This window comes from Aethalodelphis obliquidens, unplaced genomic scaffold (genome assembly GCF_003676395.1).
Source record: "Aethalodelphis obliquidens isolate GAN/ISIS:26980383/991018 unplaced genomic scaffold, ASM367639v1 scaffold14, whole genome shotgun sequence".
Classification (NCBI taxonomy): domain Eukaryota; kingdom Metazoa; phylum Chordata; class Mammalia; order Artiodactyla; family Delphinidae; genus Aethalodelphis; species Aethalodelphis obliquidens.
This window is the reverse complement of record NW_020837958.1, coordinates 39,304,531-39,327,087: the sequence shown is the minus strand read 5'-3', so window position 1 is coordinate 39,327,087 and position 22,557 is coordinate 39,304,531. Positions and strand designations below refer to the sequence as shown.

Genomic DNA, 22,557 nt, shown 5'->3' with positions numbered 1-22,557 from the left:
GGCAAAGGTGCTCCATCCTTTGTCGTTTCTAAGTTAGAAAGTGACTCTTCCTCTTAAGCACTAACATGAAATCCTTCGTGATCATTAATAGCCAACAGTAAATACTTTCCAAACTTAACACAGAATACAAATAGGACTGAAGGAAGCTTTGGGGAGAAGGAAAAACTGAAGAACATGGCTCGTTGCACCAGAAGGCCTAGGTCAGTGAGGCAGGAAATGTCTCTAACATCTCTTCCTTTCTATAATACTATTCAAGCTACAAACATAATCTAGGCCCTTCAACTTCATGCCCTTCCTGCTAGTCACTGTGTCACTCAAATTCAAAATCTTCTGGTTTGCCAATGCTGCCTATAAGAGAAAGGAAGAACTCCTCAGTAGGCCACACAGTGCCCTCCACGACAGCATTGAGAGTAACCTCTCCTGTGACCACACAAGGCCATGATCTGACTCCAGTCTGCCTGGCACTTAACATATGCTCCCCTGCACTATGTATAATACACCGGAAAGCACATGCACTTTGGAATTAGAAAGTCTGGAATTAGAAAGTAGGAAGCCCTACTTGCCTGGATTAAGGTATGTCTTCCCTGCCTCTTTATTATTTTTTTTTTTTTCTGGCTATCATCTTTACATCTTACTTACTTACTTATTTATTTATTTATTGGCTGCGTTGGATCTTTGTTGCTGCACACAGGCTTTCTCTAGTTGCAGCGAGCAGGGGCTACTCTTTGTTGCAGTGCACAGGCTTCTCATTGCGGTGGCTTCTCTTCTTGCAGAGCACGGGCTCTAGGAGCGTGGGCTTCAGTAGTTGCAGCACACGGGCTCAGCAGTTGCGGCTCGCGGGCTCTAGAGTGCAGGCTCAGTAGTTGTGGCACATGGGCTTAGTTGCTCCGCAGCATGTGGGATCTTCCCAGACCAGGGCTCGAACCCGTGTCCCCTGCATTAGCAGGCGGATTCTTAACCACTGAGCCACCATTCCCTGCCTCTTTAATCCCTTCTCCAATCCAAACTCCTTAGCATAGCATATAAGGCCTTACATGATCTTATACCTGCCTCCCTTTCCAGTCTTCCTACTTCCTCATTACGCCCCACCTCCTACTTGGATGCTCCAATAATACTATACCTTATACAGTGACCTGTCAGTGCTGTTCTCTCCCTCTCACCTCCCACCTTGCACATGTTGCTCCTCCTGCTTAGAGGGCCCTCCGCCTCTCTCTTTGGCTGGTTAATTTCTAGTCATTTTCCACATCAGCTAAAGTGCTGCTTCTCTGGGGAGCCTCTCCTGATCCCTTTCCCACCATTTTCTGTGCTCCCAGAGAGCTCTGTGCTTCTCTGTATTACAGCAGTTATTACATCTGCTTATTTCACTAACTCTTCCACTGGACTATGAGCAGCCTGAGAGTAGGGCCTATGTCTTCGTTATCCTTCACAGCTAAGGCAGTGCCTTTGTAAATGCTCAGGGTATACTTGATGAATGGATAAATGAATGAAAAGGATTTTCCCACCATATACATAAGGCTGGCATAACAAATAACTTCATTATTACTTTAAGCCGACAACATTGCAACTCAGAGTGTCACACTGACTTGTATCACGTAACAACCGTGTGGTAGAGCTAGTATAAAAAGCCAGATCTTCAGAGACCCAGACCAATGTCCGGACCTCTCCCCTGACTCTAAGCTCATATTTCCAACTGCCTAATTAACAACACCACTTAGATGTTTATGTAGCCATCACAAACTTAACATGGCCAAAATTTTTCTGCATTTCCTCCCCACCGCCCAACAAAAATTTCTCCCAGTCCATCCTGTTTCAGTACACAATAACATCAGCCATGGTGTTGCCAACTACAAGTCAAAGCAAAACAAATTCATAAAACCTGAAAGTCAAGCTTGATTATTTCTTTCCCTTACGTCCCATATCCAATCCACCAGCAAGTCTTGTAGGCTCTACTTCAAAACATATTCTAATTTCATCCACTTTTCTCCATCTCTGCCACCCTACCCGCCCCGCCCCCAAACTCCAAAACTATCATTTCTCACCCAGACTACCACAATAGTCTCTTAACTACCCTCCTCGAAAGCCTTCCTACAATCCGTTCTCCTCAAAGCAGCCAGAAAGATCTTTTTGAAAAATGCAAATCAGCTCACCTCACTCCTATTTTTAACACCATCCAAAATTTTCATTGTACTCTCAATAAAATTCAACAAATTTAGCAGTATCTACAAGGCCTTACAGATCTGACTCTGCTATAAACTCCTTGACTTCATATGGTACTATTTTTCTCTTGCTCACTATAATTCAGTCCCATTGGCCTTCTTTTTTGGTCCCAAGACATGCCTAACTCGTTCCCACCGATTTATACTTGCTTCTCCCTCCACTTGACACACTTATGCTTCCAAATCTTCAAATTGCTAAGTCTTCTTCATTCAGGTCTTAGTTCAAATATCACCTCCTCAGAGGCATTCCATAAACCACCGTATTAAAAGTAGCACCTCTCCTCTAGTCGTTCTCTATCCTATCACCCTACTTTTCTCAGAGCACCTATCACCATTTGGAGTTATCCTGCTTATTACTTATTCATTACTTGCATTTCCCCCATTTAGAAAGTAAACTTCACAAGAGCAAGGACCTTGGTTGTCCTGTTCACTGCTGAATTACTGGACCTAGGAATATTCCTGACATCCTGAAGTCACAAGTATTTGAAGAGGGGAAGAATGAATAAACAATACAGATTACATACTTAATAAATGCTTGATGAATGTGTGAGTGAATGAATTAGGGAGTGGAATGGAAAGGGAAAAAAAACAGTGGAAGCACTGCTATTTAATATTTTTATAGCCACTCACTTTTCTCCACCCTCACTGCCTTTGCTCTTGCTCAGATCCCCACCATCTCTTTTTTTTTTTTTTTTTTTTTTGCGGTACACGGGCCTCTCACTGTTGTGGTCTCTCCCGTTGCGGAGCACGGGCTCCGGACGCGCAGGCTCAGCGGCCATGGCTCACGGGCCCAGCCGCTCCGCGGCATGTGGGATCTTTCCGGACCAGGGCACAAACCCGTGTCCCCTGCGTCGGCAGGCAGACTCTCAACCACTGCGCCACCAGGGAAGCCCCCCACCATCTCTTAGACGACTGCAGTACTTCCCAACTAATTTCTTCTCCTTTCCCCAAGCTGAGCCCTCCAAAAATAACTTCCACACTTCCACCAGACTTGATCATTCTGAGACATAGATCTGAACATGTTATAAGCCCAAGCTTCTTCTTATGTTGTTAGAAAAGCCTCGCCAACCTTATCACTCACTGCTATCCCCCTACATTTAACCTATACTCCAGTAATGCAGGCATTCTTACAGTTCCCAGAATATTCCAGGCTGTTTAATGCCTCCAAGCCTTTGCGTATCTTTTCATTTTGCTGGACCACTCTTCCATACCTCACAGACTTTTGACTACCTACTGAACTCAAACTTACTCCTCAAAAACCATCTCAAGCATCTTCTCTGTTAAGTCTTTAATGATTCCCCCAAGCAGAGTTAATCACTCCCTCCTTTGTCACCACAGTACGTAACACATACTTATAATACACTACCATCATTTGTTTCCATGTCCGTCTTTCGCTATGTGACTATTAGCCCCCTGAAAGCTGGAGCCATGTCTCCATGTTTGTGTCCCCAGCACCATATCTGGCATATTCAAGCACTCAATAATTGCTGACTGAAGGAATGAATGGATATATCTTAACTCCTCAACCTGGTGTTTAAAGTCAACCTCGGGACTTCCCTGGTGCTCCAGTGGTTAAGAATCCGTCTTGTAATGCAGGGGACGCCAGTTCCATCCCTGGTCAGGGAACTAAGATCCCACGTGCTGCAGGGTGCAGCATAACTCGAGAGCCCACGTGCCGCAACTACAGAGCCCACATGCTCTGGAGCCCACGCACCACAACTAGAGAGAATCCCGTGCATGCACCACAATTAAGTGAAGAGCCCACGCACCGCCAACAAAAGATCCCACGCGCCACAACGAAAGATCTCACGTGCCACAACTAAGACCCAATGCAGCCAAATAAATAAATAAATAAATATTTAAAATAAAATAAAGTCAACCTCATATTGGCTCCAACCCATGTTTCTAGATTTAGTACTTAGTCCTCTCTTACTTGCTGATTCCCCAAACGCATCCTTCTTTCTCACATTTACTTGGGGCCTTTATTCCTGATGCTCTCTATAGTGAAATTTAAATCATCGGGTGGCTCCTTCTCCACGAAGTCTTCCCTAACCCCTCCAATGAGATTTACTTCCCAAATAGCACTTTTTTTTTCAATTGATAAGGTATTTAGAACTTATTTTATAATTATAGCCTTTCCAACTGGACTACATGTACTATTTTCCTAACTGAACTGTATAAGCTCCTAGAAGGTATGAAACATGAATTAGCGTCTTTCCTCTCAACCTAAGTACCTAACACGGTAGCTTGCACAAAGCAAGCAGGTATCACTAAATGTTTTATTAGTGGAGAATAGTATGTTTAATAGTATGCTTAAAGATATCATGCTTCCACTCCTTCATATATGTGCTTTTAGCTTGGTGTAAACCGGCCTCCTAGCCATATGATAAACTTTATCCCTCCTTTAAGAATCAGCCCAATGACATATCATCTCTGAAGTCTCCCCTAACTCTCCCAAATACACTTTCACACTCCTCCCATGCACCTGTGATACCTGTATATAGCTCTACTCATCACACTACATCGTCATTATCACTTGATGGGTCCCTCTCCCCACTAGACCATAAACTCTTTTGGAGCACAGATAGTCTCTTTAACCATTTATGAATCCCCAAGACCAAATAAAGTATCTGGCAAAATTAAATGCTCAATAAATATATGGTGAATTTTGAAAACAGTAAATCCATGTTATAGAGGACACCAGCAATAGAGATCATGGAGTCACATCACCAGGTTCAAATCCCAAGTCTACTTACAAGCTATCCAACCTTGAATAAATTACTTGGCAGTGCCTCAGTTTTCACTGATCCGGAAGGTGAAGACAATAATAGTATTAAAATATAATTAAAAGAGTTAATGTATGTAAAATGCTTGGTATAACGCCTGGCATTATACCAGTATGCAATAAAAAAGTTAGCTATTATTTGTTATCATTAAAATAGAAGGAGAAAAGTCTGCTTCTGCAAGGCGCTAAATGACAGGCTCAGGAAGAGGTTAGGTTCAATCCTATGGGCAATGGAAAATAAAATGCCACTGGAGACCTCCTTAATAACAGACACATTCAGTTATTGAGAATATCCTACTGGGAAGGGGGAAGGAGGGCAGAGGGAACACAAACCTTGGCAGGGCTACGCTCTCTGCTTCCAGCTTCCCCTTTCCCCACTGGTTCTCCCTAGTTGCTCAGGACCAAAAGCCCCATGGTCATAACTCAGCATCCTCCTGGGAAAGCTGCACTTTAGAGGGAACTAATGAGTTTATGTTTACCTACAGATTTTCCTCTGAGGAGCAGAGAGATAACAAATGACTTCAAGAAGGGAAAACACAAAAATAAAATAGAGAAGAGGAATGATGCTGGATGGCTTATCCTGGGTTGGCTTTCATGGAGTAAGCTTTCAGGACAAATAGCTCCAGGTGGACTGAGACTAAACTCCTCAGAGGCATTCTCTGTCAGTGCATGTGCCTCCATGGGTCAAAGACGCAAAGAAGCAGGATCTGGAAAAGGAGGACTAAAAAGGTGACGCTACAGAAATAAGAATTCTAGCCCAGTATGAAGAATATTGCAACAGGGGAATTCGAAGAGGGAACAGGCTGACCACAGAATGATAAGCTCCCTATCATTAGAGGGATTTAAACACAGACGAGGTGATCACTTGCTGGGAGTGTTCAACATGGGTGGATGGACTAGATTTAAGATTCAAGTTCAGGGCTTCCCTGGTGGCGCAGTGGTTAAGAATCCGCCTGCCAAGGCAGGGGACACAGGTTCGATCCCTGGTCCGGGAAGATCCCACATGCCATGGAGCAACTAAGCCCGTGCGCCACAAGTACTGAGCCTGCGCTCTAGAGCCCACAAGCCACAACTACTGAGCCTGAGTGCCGCAACTACTGAAGCCCGTGCGCCTAGAGCTCGTGCTCTGCAACAAGAGAAGCCACTGCAATGAGAAGCCCACACACGGCAACGAAGAGCAGCCCCCACTCGTCGCAACTAGAGAAAGCCCACATGCAGCGACGAAGACCCAACGCAGCCAAAAAATAAATAAAATTAATTTATTTTTAAAAAAAGGATTCAAGTTCAATAAGCATCTGAATATCTACTCTGTGCTAGCCGCTGAGAGAGATTAGGTGCTGGGAACACAGAGATGAAAAATGGTATGGTTCTGTCCCCTCAAGGAGTTCACTGAGCGATGGGGGAGACAAACAAAACAACATGGTAAGTGTTGATAGATGTCTATACAGAGTGCTGTTGGGGCGGAAAGCAGGTCCTCAGATACTGTGCCTATGACTCACTGGTAAGGAGGAATATGGCACTAATTAAAAACGAAAATGCTTCATAAGCAGTTTATAAGCAAATAGTACTGTCAGGCACTACTGTGTTATTGCCAGAACAGAGTACATCAGTTAACCTTTGCAATTTAGTCAACACTTCCTTAAACCTGAGTAGAATCCATATCTACAAACATTCTCATTTATTCAACAAATGTCTGCTATGCGCCAAGAACTGAGGAATGTAGAGAGATGAAAACGATAGTCCCTGCACTCAAGAAGTTAGAACATTCCTCTTCATTTTTTCTTCCTCTCTCCTACCCTCCTTTATTGACCAGAGGACACCTTAAATTCCTTCTGGAAGTAGATGAGTTATTAAGTAATGGGTTAACCAAACAAATGACTGCAAAAAGTAAGAGTGAGGGACTCCTCTGGCAGTCCGGTAGTTAAGACTCCACGCTTCCAATGCAGGGGACGTGGGTTCAATCCCTGGTCCGGGGAACTAAGATTCCATATGCTGTGTGGCACAGCTAAAAAAAGAGCTGGGGATGGGAGGTTTATAATGGGAAACCAAATGGGAAGGAAAGACTGTCTGCAAATAGGGTGTCTGCCAGAGTATGAGACTCTGACTGCACAAAAAGACAAAGGTTACAGAATTGGAGGTTACATGTAGGCCTTTTTGTGTATAACTTCCCTATCACCATTTTTTTCTTCTCTCATCCCAAGATTATTTGCACAGATTATTAATAATAATTATACCTTCATTTGGTTATTCCCTAGTATCCACTGAGTACCCAAAAGAAACTGTAGGAAACACAAGGCACAGTAAAATCCTGGGATCCAAGACTTTCAAAGCTGCGGGAAACCTCTAGAAGGTCATCTAGTCCAAACCTATCATTTCACATATGAAGATTTAAGGTATGGGGCTTCCCTGGTGGTGCAGTGGTTGAGAGTCTGCCTGCCGATGCAGGGGACACGGGTTCGTGCCCCGGTCCGGGTAGATCCCACATGCCGCGGAGCAGCTGGGCCCGTGAGCCATGGCCGCTGAGCCTGCGCATCCAGAGCCTGTGCTCCACAATGGGAGAGGCCACAACAGTGAGAGGCCCAAGAACCGCAAAAAAAAAAAAAAAAAAAAAAAAAAAAAAGAATTAAGGTATGGAATCTTTCATGAGTTGGCATCTTCAAACATTTATTGAATCATACTCTATGTCAGGCACCAGGGATATAAGGATGGATAGGGCTTTCAAGGAGAACTCAGTCTCATGGGAGAGACTGACAAATAGCGTTACCCCAGTCAAATCACCTCTGTAAATGAAGTCCTACACTTATATAGTAGAAATGTCTAACATAAGACAGTATGGGAAGCATACAGTACTCACACTGCCCAGAGTGGTTAAAAGCACAGATGTAGGAGTCATCCTGGATTTGAACCCTACCTCTGTCACTTACCTAGCTGTGTGACAGTGGGCAAATTACTTAAACTCTCTATGCCTCAGTTTCCATATCTGAAGAATGGACATAACCATCATAATACCTACTTTGTAAGGTTGTGGTATGAAATTAGATAATGCATATAAAATACTTGGCACCAGGACCTGGCACAGAGTAAGTACTCTATATCATTTCACCTTTAGCACTCTCCTGCTGAACCCTGGCCTCAGAATCCTTCTCAACACAACCTTCTAAGCAGCTGTTATCATTTGGCTGTCTCTGCGATAAAACAAAATCTGCTATTTCTAGTCTAGAATCTAGGTCTATTGTTTACTACTCTAGTTTTTTTCCCCACTACATTATGCTACTACTCATTTTACACGTCTTTAAAAAAAAAATCCAAAGATATATGGTCAGATGTCCAAGATTAAACTTCAGTCACACATGCGTCAATCCCTCAATAAGATCTGGGCTTTAACCAAGAATTCCTAGAGAAAAAAAATCCCTGGAAACAAGGAACATTTATCAAATGTCTACAGGGAGAGACCCACAGGAGGAAAAACAAAACAGTCCAAGATTACTACTTTGAAGAAGCATGGGATGGGAACTTCTACAGCCTCCCTGAAAAGATATAACAGACTGCTACTTCCTCCTTGATGTACCCACTACACATATTCCACTGACACAGCACCTGTGACACATTTTTGTACTTATTTATCACTCTCTCTCCACCCAGGCTAGTCTGTGAACTCCTTGAAGGCAGTTATCACACATTACCCATCTTGGTATGATCAAGCATAGCACAGTACCTGGCATACAGAAGGTGCTTCCAAAAAGTTTGATGAATTGATAAATGAACACAGAGAAAACTATGAAACACAAGGAAAGAAGATATCATTGTAAATCAGAATAGTTCTACAAAGCAAGAGAGCCTTGGGCTAGAAGCTTAAACTACAGGTGGGATTTGGAAAGACACGGGGGAAAGGAAAGGTACTCTAGGCAGACAGGACAGCACAAACAAAGACCTGGCGGTAATCAGAAACATGGTACACAGTATGTTAGAGCTTTAGTCATGACTTAGTCCAATAGTTCAAATCTCATAGGGATGCTGTAAACATTCAATAAAAAAGCACATACTACTAAGGAGAGGAGCTTATTACCACTACTCAAAAATAATAATCACCTTTATGCCAGGCACCATACTGAGTGAAGGGACTGCAACAATGAGCAAGATAGACTTGTACTCCGCTCTCATGTAGCTAAGAGTCTAGTGGGGAAGACAGACAGTTAAAATAATGCTTGGTAGAGCTGGGTTAGAGGAAGTACAGGGGGGCTGAAGGAACATAAAGTAGGGTCACCCAATCAGTTGGCAGTAAGAGAAAGCTCCCTGATTTTCAAAGTGTGGCTTGAGATACTCAAGGGGTTCTGAGTCCCTTCAAGGACCACAAGGCTTCAAAGTGAGATTTTTTTTTGAATAAAGGGTTTCATGACTAAAGGTTTAAAAACAACCAATCTAGTCCAATCTCCTCTTTTAACAAGAATAAAACAAGGCCCAGAAGAGGGAAATTACACACTAAAGGCAATAATAACTCAAGTTAGCTGTAGGGTGAGATACCTGCTTTGAACTTGAGCTGGAAACTACTCACTACTCTGCATAATATCACATCATTTTGGCAGATGAACAATTACTGGGAGTAGACACATCCGGAATTCACAGGCACTAGCCAGGCAGGCAGGCTGGCCCTGATTGGATGTAGAAGTGCTTTTTCACCTTAGGTCCCAAACCAGCTCTCTGTGCCAAGATGATGCCTCCAATTCTTCTCATGGTTAGCCAGGTCCCCCTTCAAGAAGGAACTCACTGGCTCCAGAATAGGTCTGCTTCTGGGCCTCCAAGCTGGTACCCATGCTTTATCCTCCCTAACATTCTCAAGCACCCTGTGGTTTAGCAAGTTGAAGAACTTAGCCAGTCATCAAAGCGTTTAATACCTAGCCCCAGCCTGAGCTGGCTAGACCCATCTCTCATCTCCCTAATTGCCACTGGGCTCATCACTCCCCGTGACCAGGGGTTCAGCAGAATCAAATTATAGGTAAATTAAACGACCTGTGTAGAAAAACCAATATTCCTTTAGTTAACCCCCACTTTGAATCTCTCAGGAATGAAATGCTGCTTCACATTTTGGAGATGGGACTTTTTTTTTTTTTTCTTGCGGTACGCGGGCCTCTCACTGTTGTGGCCTCTCCCGTTGCAGAGCAGAGGCTCCGGACGCGCAGGCTCAGCGGCCATGGCTCACGGGCCCAGCCGCTCCACGGCATGTGGGATCCTCCCGGACCGGGCATGAACCCGTGTCCCCTGCGTCGGCAGGCGGACTCTCAACCACTGCGCCATCAGGGAAGCCCGGAGATGGGACTTTTGTATATTAAGAAAAAGGTAGTTTACTTTGGTAAGATGAGTCTGGCATGAGAAATGGAACCGAGGCGTTCAGTATAGTATGGCGGTGTAAAACTTAGTTCAGTATAGCACAGGCAGACCTGGGATGGAATCTGCACTTCCCCTCACAAACTGTGGAATCCTAGGAATGCTACTTAACCTCTCTTGCCTCAGTGTCATTTATAAAATGCGGTAAACACCAACTAATTCACAGGGCTGCTGTCAGTAATGAGATAATGTAGGCTTTAAACAGGGGCTGGTTTATGGTAAGGGCTCAATAAACAGCAGGCTTTTCTATTGGTAGCTCTTTTCCTCTCAAAAACAGAAGCAGTGAGCAAAGTCTTAATTACCTTAACTAAATACTATAGAAAGTAATAATGAAACGGACAAAAGGAACATAAATAAACTGATGGCTGCTATTCCAGACTAGTTATCATGCTAACGGCATCTGATATTGGAAAACACAGGCCCGATATCCTAGAGAACAAATCAGAGCATGCAATCTTTCCAAAGAAGTGGCAAGGAGTACCCTACTGCATCTTAGCTAGGCTATCCATTACTCTTTTATAATCTGAGCTCCACAACAGTCTCTCTACCAAGCAGAAGGTACTACAGGAGAGCAACTCTGATGCCATATGCTTCTTTATAAACCTAACCTTTAATTTTTCAACTCAAATCCATCTCCATCATAAAGATCTCACTGAATCCCCCAGCAGACTTGAGTGCTTGTCTCTTGTGCCCCACTGAATCTGTTACACACTTCCATTACAGCAATTATCTAGTATTGCAGTGGGCCATTTGCATGTCTCTTCTCTACACTATAAATTGGTAAAGATCCTGTCTTACTCATCTTTGGATTCCCAGTGCATAAAACACAGTAGACCCCCATAATTACAAATTAAAGGATGGATTTCACCTTCTCTTTCACTAGTTAAGGCTACTAAGAAACAGCTGGGGAGATAGAAGTATCGAAAGAAACTCACAAACTAAGGTCTGCCAGACCATACCCCTGCCCACCCCTCCTTTTTTTTGAGCTTGAAGGGATGTCTGTTCCTGCTTCTCAAAGTTACTTTTTTAAACACACAAGGAAAAGGATAGAACCATCCACACAGAATTTTCAGACAACAGATTATATTATTTCTCAGTAAATGAAACAAGGAACAGAAGTTTCTGGGATAAATGCTAGTGGTTACATATAAAGTTGACCTCTAGACATGACTCTCTGGAAGTATAATTATGATACTAGAAGCTCTTAAGTTCTTAAAACCATAAGGGAAAAAAAGCTAAGAAGCAAGAATCAAAAATGTTTAACATCAAAACTTTAAGTTCTTTTCTCCTTTGCCAAAACTTTTGCTCTTTATCTCAATGAACCCTGATATATGTAACTGAAATCTGCCCCCCCAAAGGAGAGCCCATGACTAACAAACCATGTATAATAACTTAAATACAGTACTTACTTTTTCAAGGCACTTTCAAATATATCTCATTGAACTACAACCAACCATAATCACAGAAACTGAAAGCTGAAAGGGGTCTTGGAAGTCATTTCCATGACTACCACACCTCACCAACCAAGTGGCATCCAAACATCCCTGGTCTTTAGTGACTGAAAGATATGGGTCTAAAATGCTTCTTTAAAAATCTCTCCCTGCTCTGACCACCTGCCAGTTTCTCAGTCTCCTCCCCTCCACCTTAATGTTCCCAAACAGGTAAACCAAAACCTCCAAGTCATCCCACCACCAAACAACAGTTTTTGCTTCTCAAGTCGACTTCTACTCTCTTTCTCTGGGCCTCATCCCCAATCCTCACCCCCAACACACAGCCAGGGCCTCTAAGATTCTGATCCCTCAGAGATCCCACTGGTTCCATCCCCAACAATCAATCCCCTTTCTCCTATTTCTCCCTGCCGTCAATATGCTGTCATGGGCAAAACCACAAGCACCCCTAGCCATGAATGTACCTCTGGCCTCAGAATCTTTTCCCTTTCCTTTCTCACCTCTCTCTGCTTCTCAGTGCTGTCCCTTCATTCCTTCAAACTCAATGTCTCCTTCCTCCTAGTGATTTCCTTCAAGGACCACTGGTAATTGAATACACCAGTTGTTAAATGCCTGTTATGTAGGTAAAGGGGACATATACCCTCAAGAGCTCACTCTCAAAGAACTTCTAAGTCTAGAAGGAGGGAAGAAGGGAGGCGGGTGGGAGGAGAGGGGAGGGAGGGGGGGGGAGAGAGAGAGAGAGAGAAAGAAGAAGAAAGAGGGAGAGAGAATCACTTATCTGTTAAGACTCATCTCCTCTGGGAAGCCTTCCCTAGCCCAAACTGAATTGGTCCCCTCTTCTCAGTCCCACCATTATACCTCCGATGCAATGACTAGTCTTCTTATGCGTCTCCCACCACCATACTGTGAGCTCTTCAATGGGAAGGTCCCTAGCACTTAGCCCAGGACTCGGCACAAAGGGGATACTTGTTGTTTGTTAAGTGAGTGAATGAGTGAATTCCGATATACAGTTGTCCATGCATCCATTCGTTCTATCATTCGATGACCAAAACTTCACTGAGCCCACATTATGTACAAAGTTCTAGAATGTAAAGAGCTCTTACGTAAACATAACCCGAAGCCCTAATACTAGTAGATAAGCACTCTTCCGCGGTCCGCGTCCCCAGCCCCACTGAAAACCTAGACAGAGTCTCTTCCCTCAGTAAAACCCGGCTTTCCCTTGCAGGAGCCCACGCCCCTCCAACTCAAGCTACCTGGCGGCCCTCTAATCCTCCCAGGACCCCCACCTAATAATCCCAAATCTTAACACCCCAACCCCTCTGGCTTCTCTTCCTGTCCTCCAACTCCACCCTTGAGGTTACTGCAAGTCTTCTGCCCCACGACCGCCTCCGAGTCCCTGAGTCCTGGAGTCCAGGGTACCTCAGATTTCCCCCTCCCCGCACCCGTCTCCTGTTGGCTCCTTCCCTCTCAGGATTCCATCTCTCCTAGGACCCCCACTTCCGATACCTCCCCTCCCCTCCCTTCAGTTTCAGGTTGGGTCTCTCCTCTCCTCGACTCTCAACTCTTCTTACCTCATCCAACTCCCGTTCCCCGGCAGCACCTGCTCCAACCTCCACCTCCACCACCGCCGCCATTTTCACAACTCTCCCCCTCCCCGCAGGCCCCGCGCGAGCCAGCTGCTTCCGCCGCTCAAGTGCTCCTAGCCAATCGGCGGTGCGGGCTCCGGCAGAGGGGGCGGGACACCAAGACAGGCGGAGACCTGAGGCGAACTAAGAGACCATCTACCTGCTACCCACTTAAAGGTCAAGGAGGGACGGATCCCGTATACTTCTAACCTTCCGCGGAGGAGAGTTCTTGGAAAATGAGAAATCGGCCTTGTATTATTTTCAGTGCAAATATTTCACCAATTTCCCCCTTTGGAGAGCCAAAGAGAAGGGTCCCTAAACCGTCTACTTTCGCGACGCTCCCTCACTCTGGGCAACAGGAGTGAAGCGTGGAGACTAAGGACTACATTTCCTAGAATGCATGGAAGCTGACCCGGAAGTTTAAATTCCGCTCTCTCTAGAGGAGATTTGTAACGAGTGAAATATACATAAACCACCGAATGTATTTTCCTGGCAATAGCACATGCCTTCTTACCTAGGTGGGAGTCATTTCCGGAAACAGCGGCTTCTTGAGGCCCCAGAACGAATTCACGGACTTCGGGAGGCGGAAGAGTGGCGCTTTGGGTCAGAAGGCGGAGGTCAGAGAGCAGAATTGGCAGGATAATGGGTTTGTGGCCCAGGATCTGAGGCAGAGGTGGCTCTTCGAGGCCCATTATCCCGGGTGAGGGTCGTTAGGGTTGTCGATGGGGAGGGGAATGGACGAAAGGGAGGAAGGGTGACCATCAAGGAAGTGGACAGAACAGCGCATTCCGAGGAGCCGTGGAAGTAGCGGCTTAGGCTTCCGAAGCTGAGAGCTGAAGAGCCTTGCGGGACTTGCACGGCCCCCAACTGCTTCTTAGGCTCTCACGCCTCAGGATCCACTTCACACAGCTCCGTACTCTTTCCTATGCCCACACTTTGCGTCCCCAGCTCCTACCTTTACCCTCGTCCTGTACACCTTATTCACTATGCTGCACCCCGACTTATAGCTTCCTAACTCATTTCCAGCCCCCTGCCTCCTAACCAGGACTGTCAACTTTTGAGCTTGAGGGAACATTCTCACAACTCCTTTCCCCTGTTCAACTCAGCTAATTCCATATTATCAAAGCATTCCTAATAATATTATCTCTAAGGTAAGGTTAGTCACAGATATTTATTAGAGCTTACTAAGTGTCAGGCACTGTCCTTTGTATTTACATAAATTATTTTATTGAATCCTCTTTATTTTAATTTAAATTTTTTTTTATTTTCTTAGGTTGCTCTGGGTCTTAGTTGCAGCAGGCAGGCTCCTTGTTTGCAGCTCACGGGCTCCTTAGTTGTGGCATGCGAACTCTTAGTTGCAGCATGCGTGTGGGATCTAGTTCCCTGACCAGGGATGGAACCCGTGTCCCCTGCATTGGAAGGCAGATTCTTAACCACTGTGCCACCAGGGAAGTCCCCGAATCCTCTTTACAAAAATAAAATAAAATAAAAGTACTTCTGCATACTATCCAAGTTTATATGTGTTACAGATATCTTTCAGTCAGTCGTTTGTATTTTAACCTTGTGTTACCTTATTTTTCATATTTCCATCTTTGATCCATTTGAGTAAAATTTTAAAAATATGTTATGAGGTAGGGATCTGCTTTTATTTTTCTTCACATTGTGAACCGGTTTTATTTCTTTTTTTTTTTTACATCTTTATTGGTGTATAATTGCTTTACAATGTTGTATTAGTTTCTGCTGTATAACAAAGTGAATCAGCTATATGTATACATATATCCCCATATCCCCTCCCTCTTCAGCCTCCCTCCCACCCTCCCTATCCCATCCCTCTAGGTGTGAACCAGTTTTCTGAACACCATTTATTACTTCATCTTTTTCTGACAAAATCGTGCTCTATCTTACAGTCAACTTAACAGGTTGTAAATTCCCATTTATATGAGTCTGTTTCTGGAATCTATTTGCTTGTTTCTATAGACCATATGTTGAAATACTGTGATTTTGTAATTCTTTTCAGAGTTGTTCTCCACCTCTTTGATCCATCTTTTTAGAATTGTCTTAGCAATTTGTGGCCCTTTATTGGTTGATGACTTTGTGGTGATTGCCAGCAACTTCTGCTGGAATTCTGATTAGAATTATGTTGACTTAATAAACTACTTTCTTCTTTTCTTTTTTTTTTTAAATTTATTTTATTTTTGGCTGCATTGGGTCTTCGTTGCTGCGTGGGGTTTCTCTAGTTGCAGTGAGCGGGGGCTACTCTTCGTTGCTGTGCGCAGGCTTCTCACTGCAGTGGCTTCTCTTGTTGCGGAGCACGGGCTCTAGGCGCGTGGGCTTCAGCAATTGTGGCACGTGGGCTTGGTAGTTGTGGCTCGCAGGCTCTAGAGCGCAGGCTCAGTAGTTGTGGCACACGGGCCCAGCTGCTCCGCGGCATGTGGGATCCTCCTGGACCGGGGCACGAACCCGTGTCCCCTGCGTCGGCAGGCGGACTCTCAACCACTGCGCCACCAGGGAAGCCCCTAATGTAGAATTTAATTTCAGAGTAAAACAGATAAAAGTGGTAGCATTGTTATTTTCCTTAAAAGAGGGAAAGTATTTACTTACCTACATTCTCATATCCCACATTTGGGGGCTTTTGAAGAAGTAGAGATTCCAGAAATCCCAAAGCTACTAGTAATAATTTCTATCTGAGTTGAGAAGTAGCATGGAAAAGTAACTAGCAATACCACCTCCTCAGCCAGAATGCCTGGCTGCCCACCTCGTTAAGTGGTTTGGCATGTCTGTATGTCAGCTTCTTCTCCTGTTAAAGAGGGAATGATAGCTCCTACCTTACAGGGATATTTAAGAATTGAATGAATTACTTACTTATGAAGGGTTTTGAAAACTACCTATACTTAAGCACTACATAAGTGTTACCTAAAACAAAAATGGAAATTTGTGTTATTGTGTGTTTGGGATAGGAAGACTATAATGTTGCCTGGGTATAGAGGGTTAAGGGCTTGAAGGTGGAAGGGTGAGGGAGGCCCCAAAGCAAAGGAGGTTGGAGACTCGGGGTCCCACCCTCTCTACTCCTTCATCCAGCCTCAGCCTAAGTGGACCGAGATCGTGAACAGAAAGCTTAAGTTCCCACCTCCGCTGCTGGGTGCCATTGGACCTGGTGTAGCAGCTGCTGGAGTTGCGGGTTGAGACCACAGACGGCGGGTCAGGCGGGCCCCTGCAGAATGTGGAGGAGGCTGAGGACCACTGCTGGAGGGAGGCGCTCAATCTGGCCATCCACCTGGGCCACAAGGCCATCAGTGGTGTGCTGTTGGCCAGTGTCAAGTTCGACTTCCGGCGGATCCACGAGGCCCTGCTGGTGGCTGTGGACACAAACCAGCCGGCAGTGGTGCGTCGCCTGCTGGCCTGGCTGGAATGGGAGAAGGGCCGCAAGGTGGACACCAGGTCTTTCTCACTGGCCTTCTTTGACTCATCAGTCGATGGCCCCCGCTTTGCCCCTGGTGTCACCTCCCTCACCCTGGCCTGCCAGAAGGACCTGTATGAGATCGCCCAGCTGCTCATGGACCAGGGCCACAGCATCGCCCGGCCCCACCCTGTCTCCTGTGCCTGCCTCGAGTGCAGCAACACATGCTGCTGTGATCTGCTCCAGTTCTCCCTGTCCCGCATCAACACCTGTCATGGCATTGCCAGCTGCGCCCACCTCTCACTGGCCAGTGAGGACACCATGCTGGCTGCCTTCCAGCTCAGCTGCGAGCTCAGGCGCCTTGCCCACAAGGAGCCTGAGTTTAAGTTTGGTTTCTGCTCCCTTCCCCTGCCCTTGGTGTCCCGTATCTGTCCTCCACCGGGGCGTGGTCGGGCCTGTGGTGGGTGTTCTGGGAAGAGGGAAACAACAGAAAGATGTTCTCAGGAAACCTCCATTCTGATGGGGAGCTGCAGAATTCCACCCTGAGGGGGATCTCATTCTAATTGCAGACAGCTGTCACTCTAGGGGTACCTAGTCTTATGGGGGTGGGACAGACCCTATCCTAGGTGTCTCCTGGGTCAGTCTGAGGGAGGAGAGAGAACATAGATAGGAAGGCAGCTGGACGGACTTAGAGATGACATTCAGTAGAACCTGTCCTTTCTGAATACCTACTGTGTGGTCCCACCTAGAGCATTGTGCGTTGGGGCCTCATGCTTGTGATCGCAGCAGGGAGAGAGAGGGCAGAGAGAGGCGGACAAGACTCCCAGGATGCTCAGCTTCATTCAGGGTCTCTGTGGATGGTACCAGAGGGCTTCTAAGGAGCAGAAAAGAGGTCAGGAAGCTACAGATGTTGTGTGCAGGGCAGACTCCTTGGAAGAAGTGGGATTAATCTTGGCTACACAACGAGGTGGTTTAACACAAGTGAAGAGGAGTAGGGAGGATATTTGAGGTAGGGATTCCGTCCAAGCAAAGACTCTCGGCTAGTAACAGTAGACATGGGATGAGTGCAGGAACCCTGTGCAGACAGAATGCGTGAAGGGGAGCCAGGGAGGCCTGGAGGCAGGGGCTGGTCAGGGGCTTTGAATTCACCAGTCCAGTTCCATCCATCACTCATCCACTGACATCCCCTCTGTGCCAGGCAGACTTGGTTCCCATGGTCAAGATTACCATTAGGTGGGGAAACAAACAAGGATATTAACAGAGTCCTAGGGCAGGATGACCTGTGCCAGACGAGCTCAGGGAAGAGCATGCTGCTTCTCCAGAGTTGTAGAAGGATCAGGGAATGAAGAGCCTCCACTTCACAGGTAGCAGGGAAGAGCAGCCCTTTCCAAAGGACCATCCCTCATCCTCGTAGCAGCCCACGGAAGGAGGCAGCAGGAATGATCATCCCCACTTTCCAGGCAAGGGGGCTGAGGCTTGGATAGGGGAAATACCTTACCCAGCGTGACACCACCTGAGGGACCATGCTGGGCCTCAGACCTAGCCTCCTAAAATCCTAGCCTGGATTCTCTCTGGTGTTAGGGCCCCAAGTAAAACTGAGGCTAGGACGGGTAAAGTGGAAACAAGAACTGCCCACTGGTGTCTGCAGCTCCTAAAACTGTCAGCACGGGCTCTCATATAAGGTAGGTGCTCAACAAAGTAATTCAATTAACCCAAGAAGGCATGAAGAATAGGAGCGGAAGTGGGACAGGAATAGGGAGGAGGAAGTACAAGGGGTGGACAAAGGTGACGGAGGGGTCTGAGTTGAAATGACTCAGCAATGAGGTAGATGCAGCGACAGAGAAGCAAAGTTGACCCAAGAAGTGCCTCATTATAGCCAAGAGGATAGGTGGGGTGGAAGGGAAGAAAGGAATAGAGGACTCAGGGTGACACCAGCTGTGGGGAAGTGACGGCCGAGGGCAGAACAGAGTGGCCCAGACCCACTTTTGGGAGGGTGGGGGCTGACCTAATGGGGCTGGGCCCCCAGGGTGGCAGGCGCACACGGACTTCCTCCCTACAGCCTGAGTACATTGCCCTGGAGTCGCTGAGCCAGGACTACGGCTTTGAACTGCTGGGCATGTGCCAGAACCAGAGCAAGGTCACTGCGGTTCTCGATGACTTGGGCGAGGACAGCAAGACTGAGCCCAAGGCCGAGGGTCTGGACCAGGCCTTTGAGGAAAGCATCCCCAACCTGGCGAGGCTGCGACTGGCCATCACCTACAACCAGAAGTGGGTCAGCTGGGCCCTACCCACCCGCTCCTCCCCCGCCCTGCCCTGACCCCTTGCCCTGCCACCTCTACGTAGTCCCTGCTCCAACCCTAAGCAAGTCCTTTCACTGCCCTCAGGACCCCTCTTAGATCTTCATTCTGAGCACGCTTCTATCTAGACCCTTGATTCTGTGGGTCTCCCACCTGTCCTTCTTACCTTCAGTCTAAGTCCCTAACCTCTCCCCAGCCCTTGGAAGTCCCATTACCCACCCAGACCCCACCTTCAGAACAGACTTCTGGGTCTTACCCTCAGCTCAGCCTCTGGCCTGCTGAGTAGGTTTGGTGTGGTCTTTTTCTGTTGTTAGACTTCAGTATCTCATTCTATTCAGCAAGATTAGACTACATCTCTCAGGGCTTAAGGGTCAAGTGATTCCATGGTTCCCCATTGCACTAGACACCTGTCCCCTAAGCCTAAGACATGCTCTCCTTCTAGCCTACCCCCCCCTTACTGCTCCCTCTCACCTACCCTAGATATCCTAGCCCACCAGGAGCTTAGCCAAAAACCTTCCTTCACAATGGCTCCCTAAGACACCAGAGCCCACTTTCCCTGCTCCTCCCTCCTCAAGACCATGAAGGCTGGTGCCTCACGTCTCTAAGAAGACAAGGAATCCTGCGGGTTCTGGGACTGGGTACCCAGTTGCACCCACCACTGCCTGACTTAGATTCAGGAATGCAGGATCTGGAAAGTCCAGGAAAATCTTTGAATTCAACTTCTTCATAGACTAGGAAACCAAGTCCCAAAGAGGGGTGGGGTCTGCCCGAGGTCACATGGCAAGTGGGTTGCCTCTCTTCTGAGCTGGCTGGCCTGGGAAGAAAAAAAACATGGTTCAACCTCTATGGCAGGGAAGTCAGTGCACCCAACTAGCTCCCCTTCCTCCTCCCTGGCTGGTGGCCACCCCCTCTCCTCACTCCCATCTCTGCTTAGTTTGTAGCACCCCCCATCTGCCAGCAGGTCCTGTCCTCCATCTGGCATGGGAGCCTCGCTGGCTGGCGTGGGAGCACCAGTATCTGGAAGCTCTTTGGTCGCCTTCCTCATCGTCCTCACCACGCCCTTCCTCTGCCTTGGCCGCTGGCTGGCGCCCAAGTCCCGGGTACTAAGAATAGAAGTAATGGTAACTGTCATTTATTGAGCACTTGCTTTATGCCAGGCCCTGGGCCAGGCACTTTGGGAATGTTCCCATCAGGTAATTTGAGGTGGTCCTGGAAGGTAGGCATTGCACCTGGATTTTACAGTGGAGACACAAGGAACAGAATGCTCTTTTGTCCACAGTAAATAGCAGAGTCAGGATTGAAACTGAGGTCTCTCTGCCTCCGAAGCCTGAGTCGTATATACAGCCCTACAATCTCCTAAAGAGACTCTGCCCCAACCTACAGATTCTTTGGGAGCCCTTGTGGACCCAGATATTTCTATTCCTTCACCCAACAAATATTTCCTTGAGACCCTACTGTGAACCAGGCATCGTGCCTGGTGCTGGGGATATAATAAAGAGCAAGCCAGGTACCTGTAAATCAAGTGAGGAATAGGGTGAGCAGTGCTCCAGGAAGCAGAACAGCATGTCCATCAACGGCCCAGGGAGGGAGAATGCAAACTATTAGAGACTGAGAGGAACTCTGTGTAGCTAAAGCATAAGTGCAAATGGCGAGTGGTAGGAGGTAAGCAGGGGCCCGGGTCCCACAGAGCCTTATGCAATGATGGGAGCCACTGGAAGACTGTAATGAGGTGAGAGATCCTATTAGTTTTGTGTTTTAGAAAGCTCTCTCTCCTAGTGGTGTAAAGGATGGATTGGGGGAGGGGCGGGAGTTAGGGAGACTGTCAGAGTGTATGAGAGAGAGGATGCAGAGATGCCTTTAAGCTTCCTGGTCTGGGTGGCCAGGACGTTTTCTAAGATGGGGAAACAGGAGGAAGAGGAGAAGGAACAAGTTTGGGATCAAAAGTGATGAATTTCTTTTTAACATGGTTGTGATTGAAGAGCCTGTGGGACCCCCCAGGGAAAGTTACTTTATCTCTGTGATCCTCAGTTCCTTAGCTAAAAAATGGGAATAACGATACCCACCTCATATGGTTGTGAAGGAAAAAATAGATACGAAAGGGGAAGGCCTAACATACAGTACATTCTTCATAAATGTCTGAATAAGTGAGTGAATGAGAGGAGGAGACATGTGGGGGCTGAGCATCCCGGAAGTTATCCAGGGTGGGGAGAGATTTGAACAGGACTCTGAGAGCCCTGCTCTCCTTCCTTCCCCCAAGCTGGGCTGCCTGATGAAGATCCTGGTGCTGAAGTTCCTGCTGCACTCGGCCTCCTATCTGTGGTTCCGCATCTTCCTGCTGGGAGAGTCCCTGGTCATGGAAACACAGCTGAGTACCTTCCGAGGCCGCAGCCACAGTGTCTGGGAGACTTCACTACACATGGTTTGGGTTACAGGTACATGTGTGGGGCCTTTTATTTGTGGCAGACCCCCTTGGGGGCCCCCTCACTTTTCTTCACAGTAAGCACCCCCATGGAGGGGGGCTGCCCCTGTAGATTCTCCCTGAACACATAACCAGACCCCTCCGGGCTCTGGTCCACCAAGGATTTCCTCTTCACCTCTAATCAGGGGACCTAGCCCTGTGATAGACCCCCTGAGCAAGGACCCCATTCTTCCCCTACCCTGGCACCAGTCGCTACCCATTCTGGATGTTCATATCCTCCCACAAATAAGACACTGGTCCACTGTGTCCGGTGGGAGATTACCTTGGTGTAATGGTAGCCAGCAAGTACACCACCAGGCAATCTATCCCGAAGGTCATGGAACAGAAAGGCTCACAGACCAAATTAAGTTGCTTGAATCATACAGTTTATTAAACCCATAAATGGTGTACTTATGATGGTGGTGTTTCGAGGACCAGAGTTGAGGTTTGAGCAGAGGATACAACAGCCGGAAGCAGCCTGGCCCCACCACTTGATTGGAGGAGAAACACAGGGGCAAGTATGTCTGACCACAGCTGTAGCTTACTAATCATCCTGGTGAACAGCTGTGACTTTTCTTCGCAATTTTTGGGCAGAGGACATGTGAGGCCAGAATGGGTATCACCAGTGGGGAGCTGATTTAAGATCTGATGAATCCTAAGGGCCTCATCTGCCTTGTGTATATTCAGTGTATTATTAATATTTAGTGTCTACCCTAAATATTCTACATATGTTCACACACATATGCTCTACTTGCTTTATTTGTCCAACATGTCACCCAGATAACTAACTTATATATGCTTAATGCATAAGTTCCAGCCATTCCATTGGTGTTCTTTGCTTCTATAGCAGAATTGAGTATTCTCAAACAATTCAGCAAATGCAGTTGACAGTAACCTCCAGGGCTCTACCGAGCATTTGGCTGGTCAGCTCAGCAGCTGGACTGGGGGT

The 22,557-nt window shown here is 46.8% G+C and overlaps 1 protein-coding gene across 3 annotated transcripts in view; it reads right to left on the bottom strand.

The window, feature by feature from the left end:
- The window catches only part of RNF121 (ring finger protein 121), an 82,808-nt gene extending 69,007 nt beyond the window's left edge, over positions 1-13,801 (bottom strand). The window contains exon 1 of one of the 3 annotated variants that reach the window (XM_027115606.1): positions 13,403-13,801. In XM_027115606.1, the coding sequence (XP_026971407.1) occupies positions 13,403-13,465 (63 nt within the window). In that variant the 5' untranslated portion in view covers positions 13,466-13,801. Of the gene's footprint in view, positions 1-9,090; positions 9,994-12,331; positions 12,544-13,402 lie in introns of those variants that run through there. The other 2 variants (XM_027115607.1, XM_027115605.1) reach the window with 2 other exon arrangements.
- Between the last annotated feature and the right edge of the window lie 8,756 nt (positions 13,802-22,557).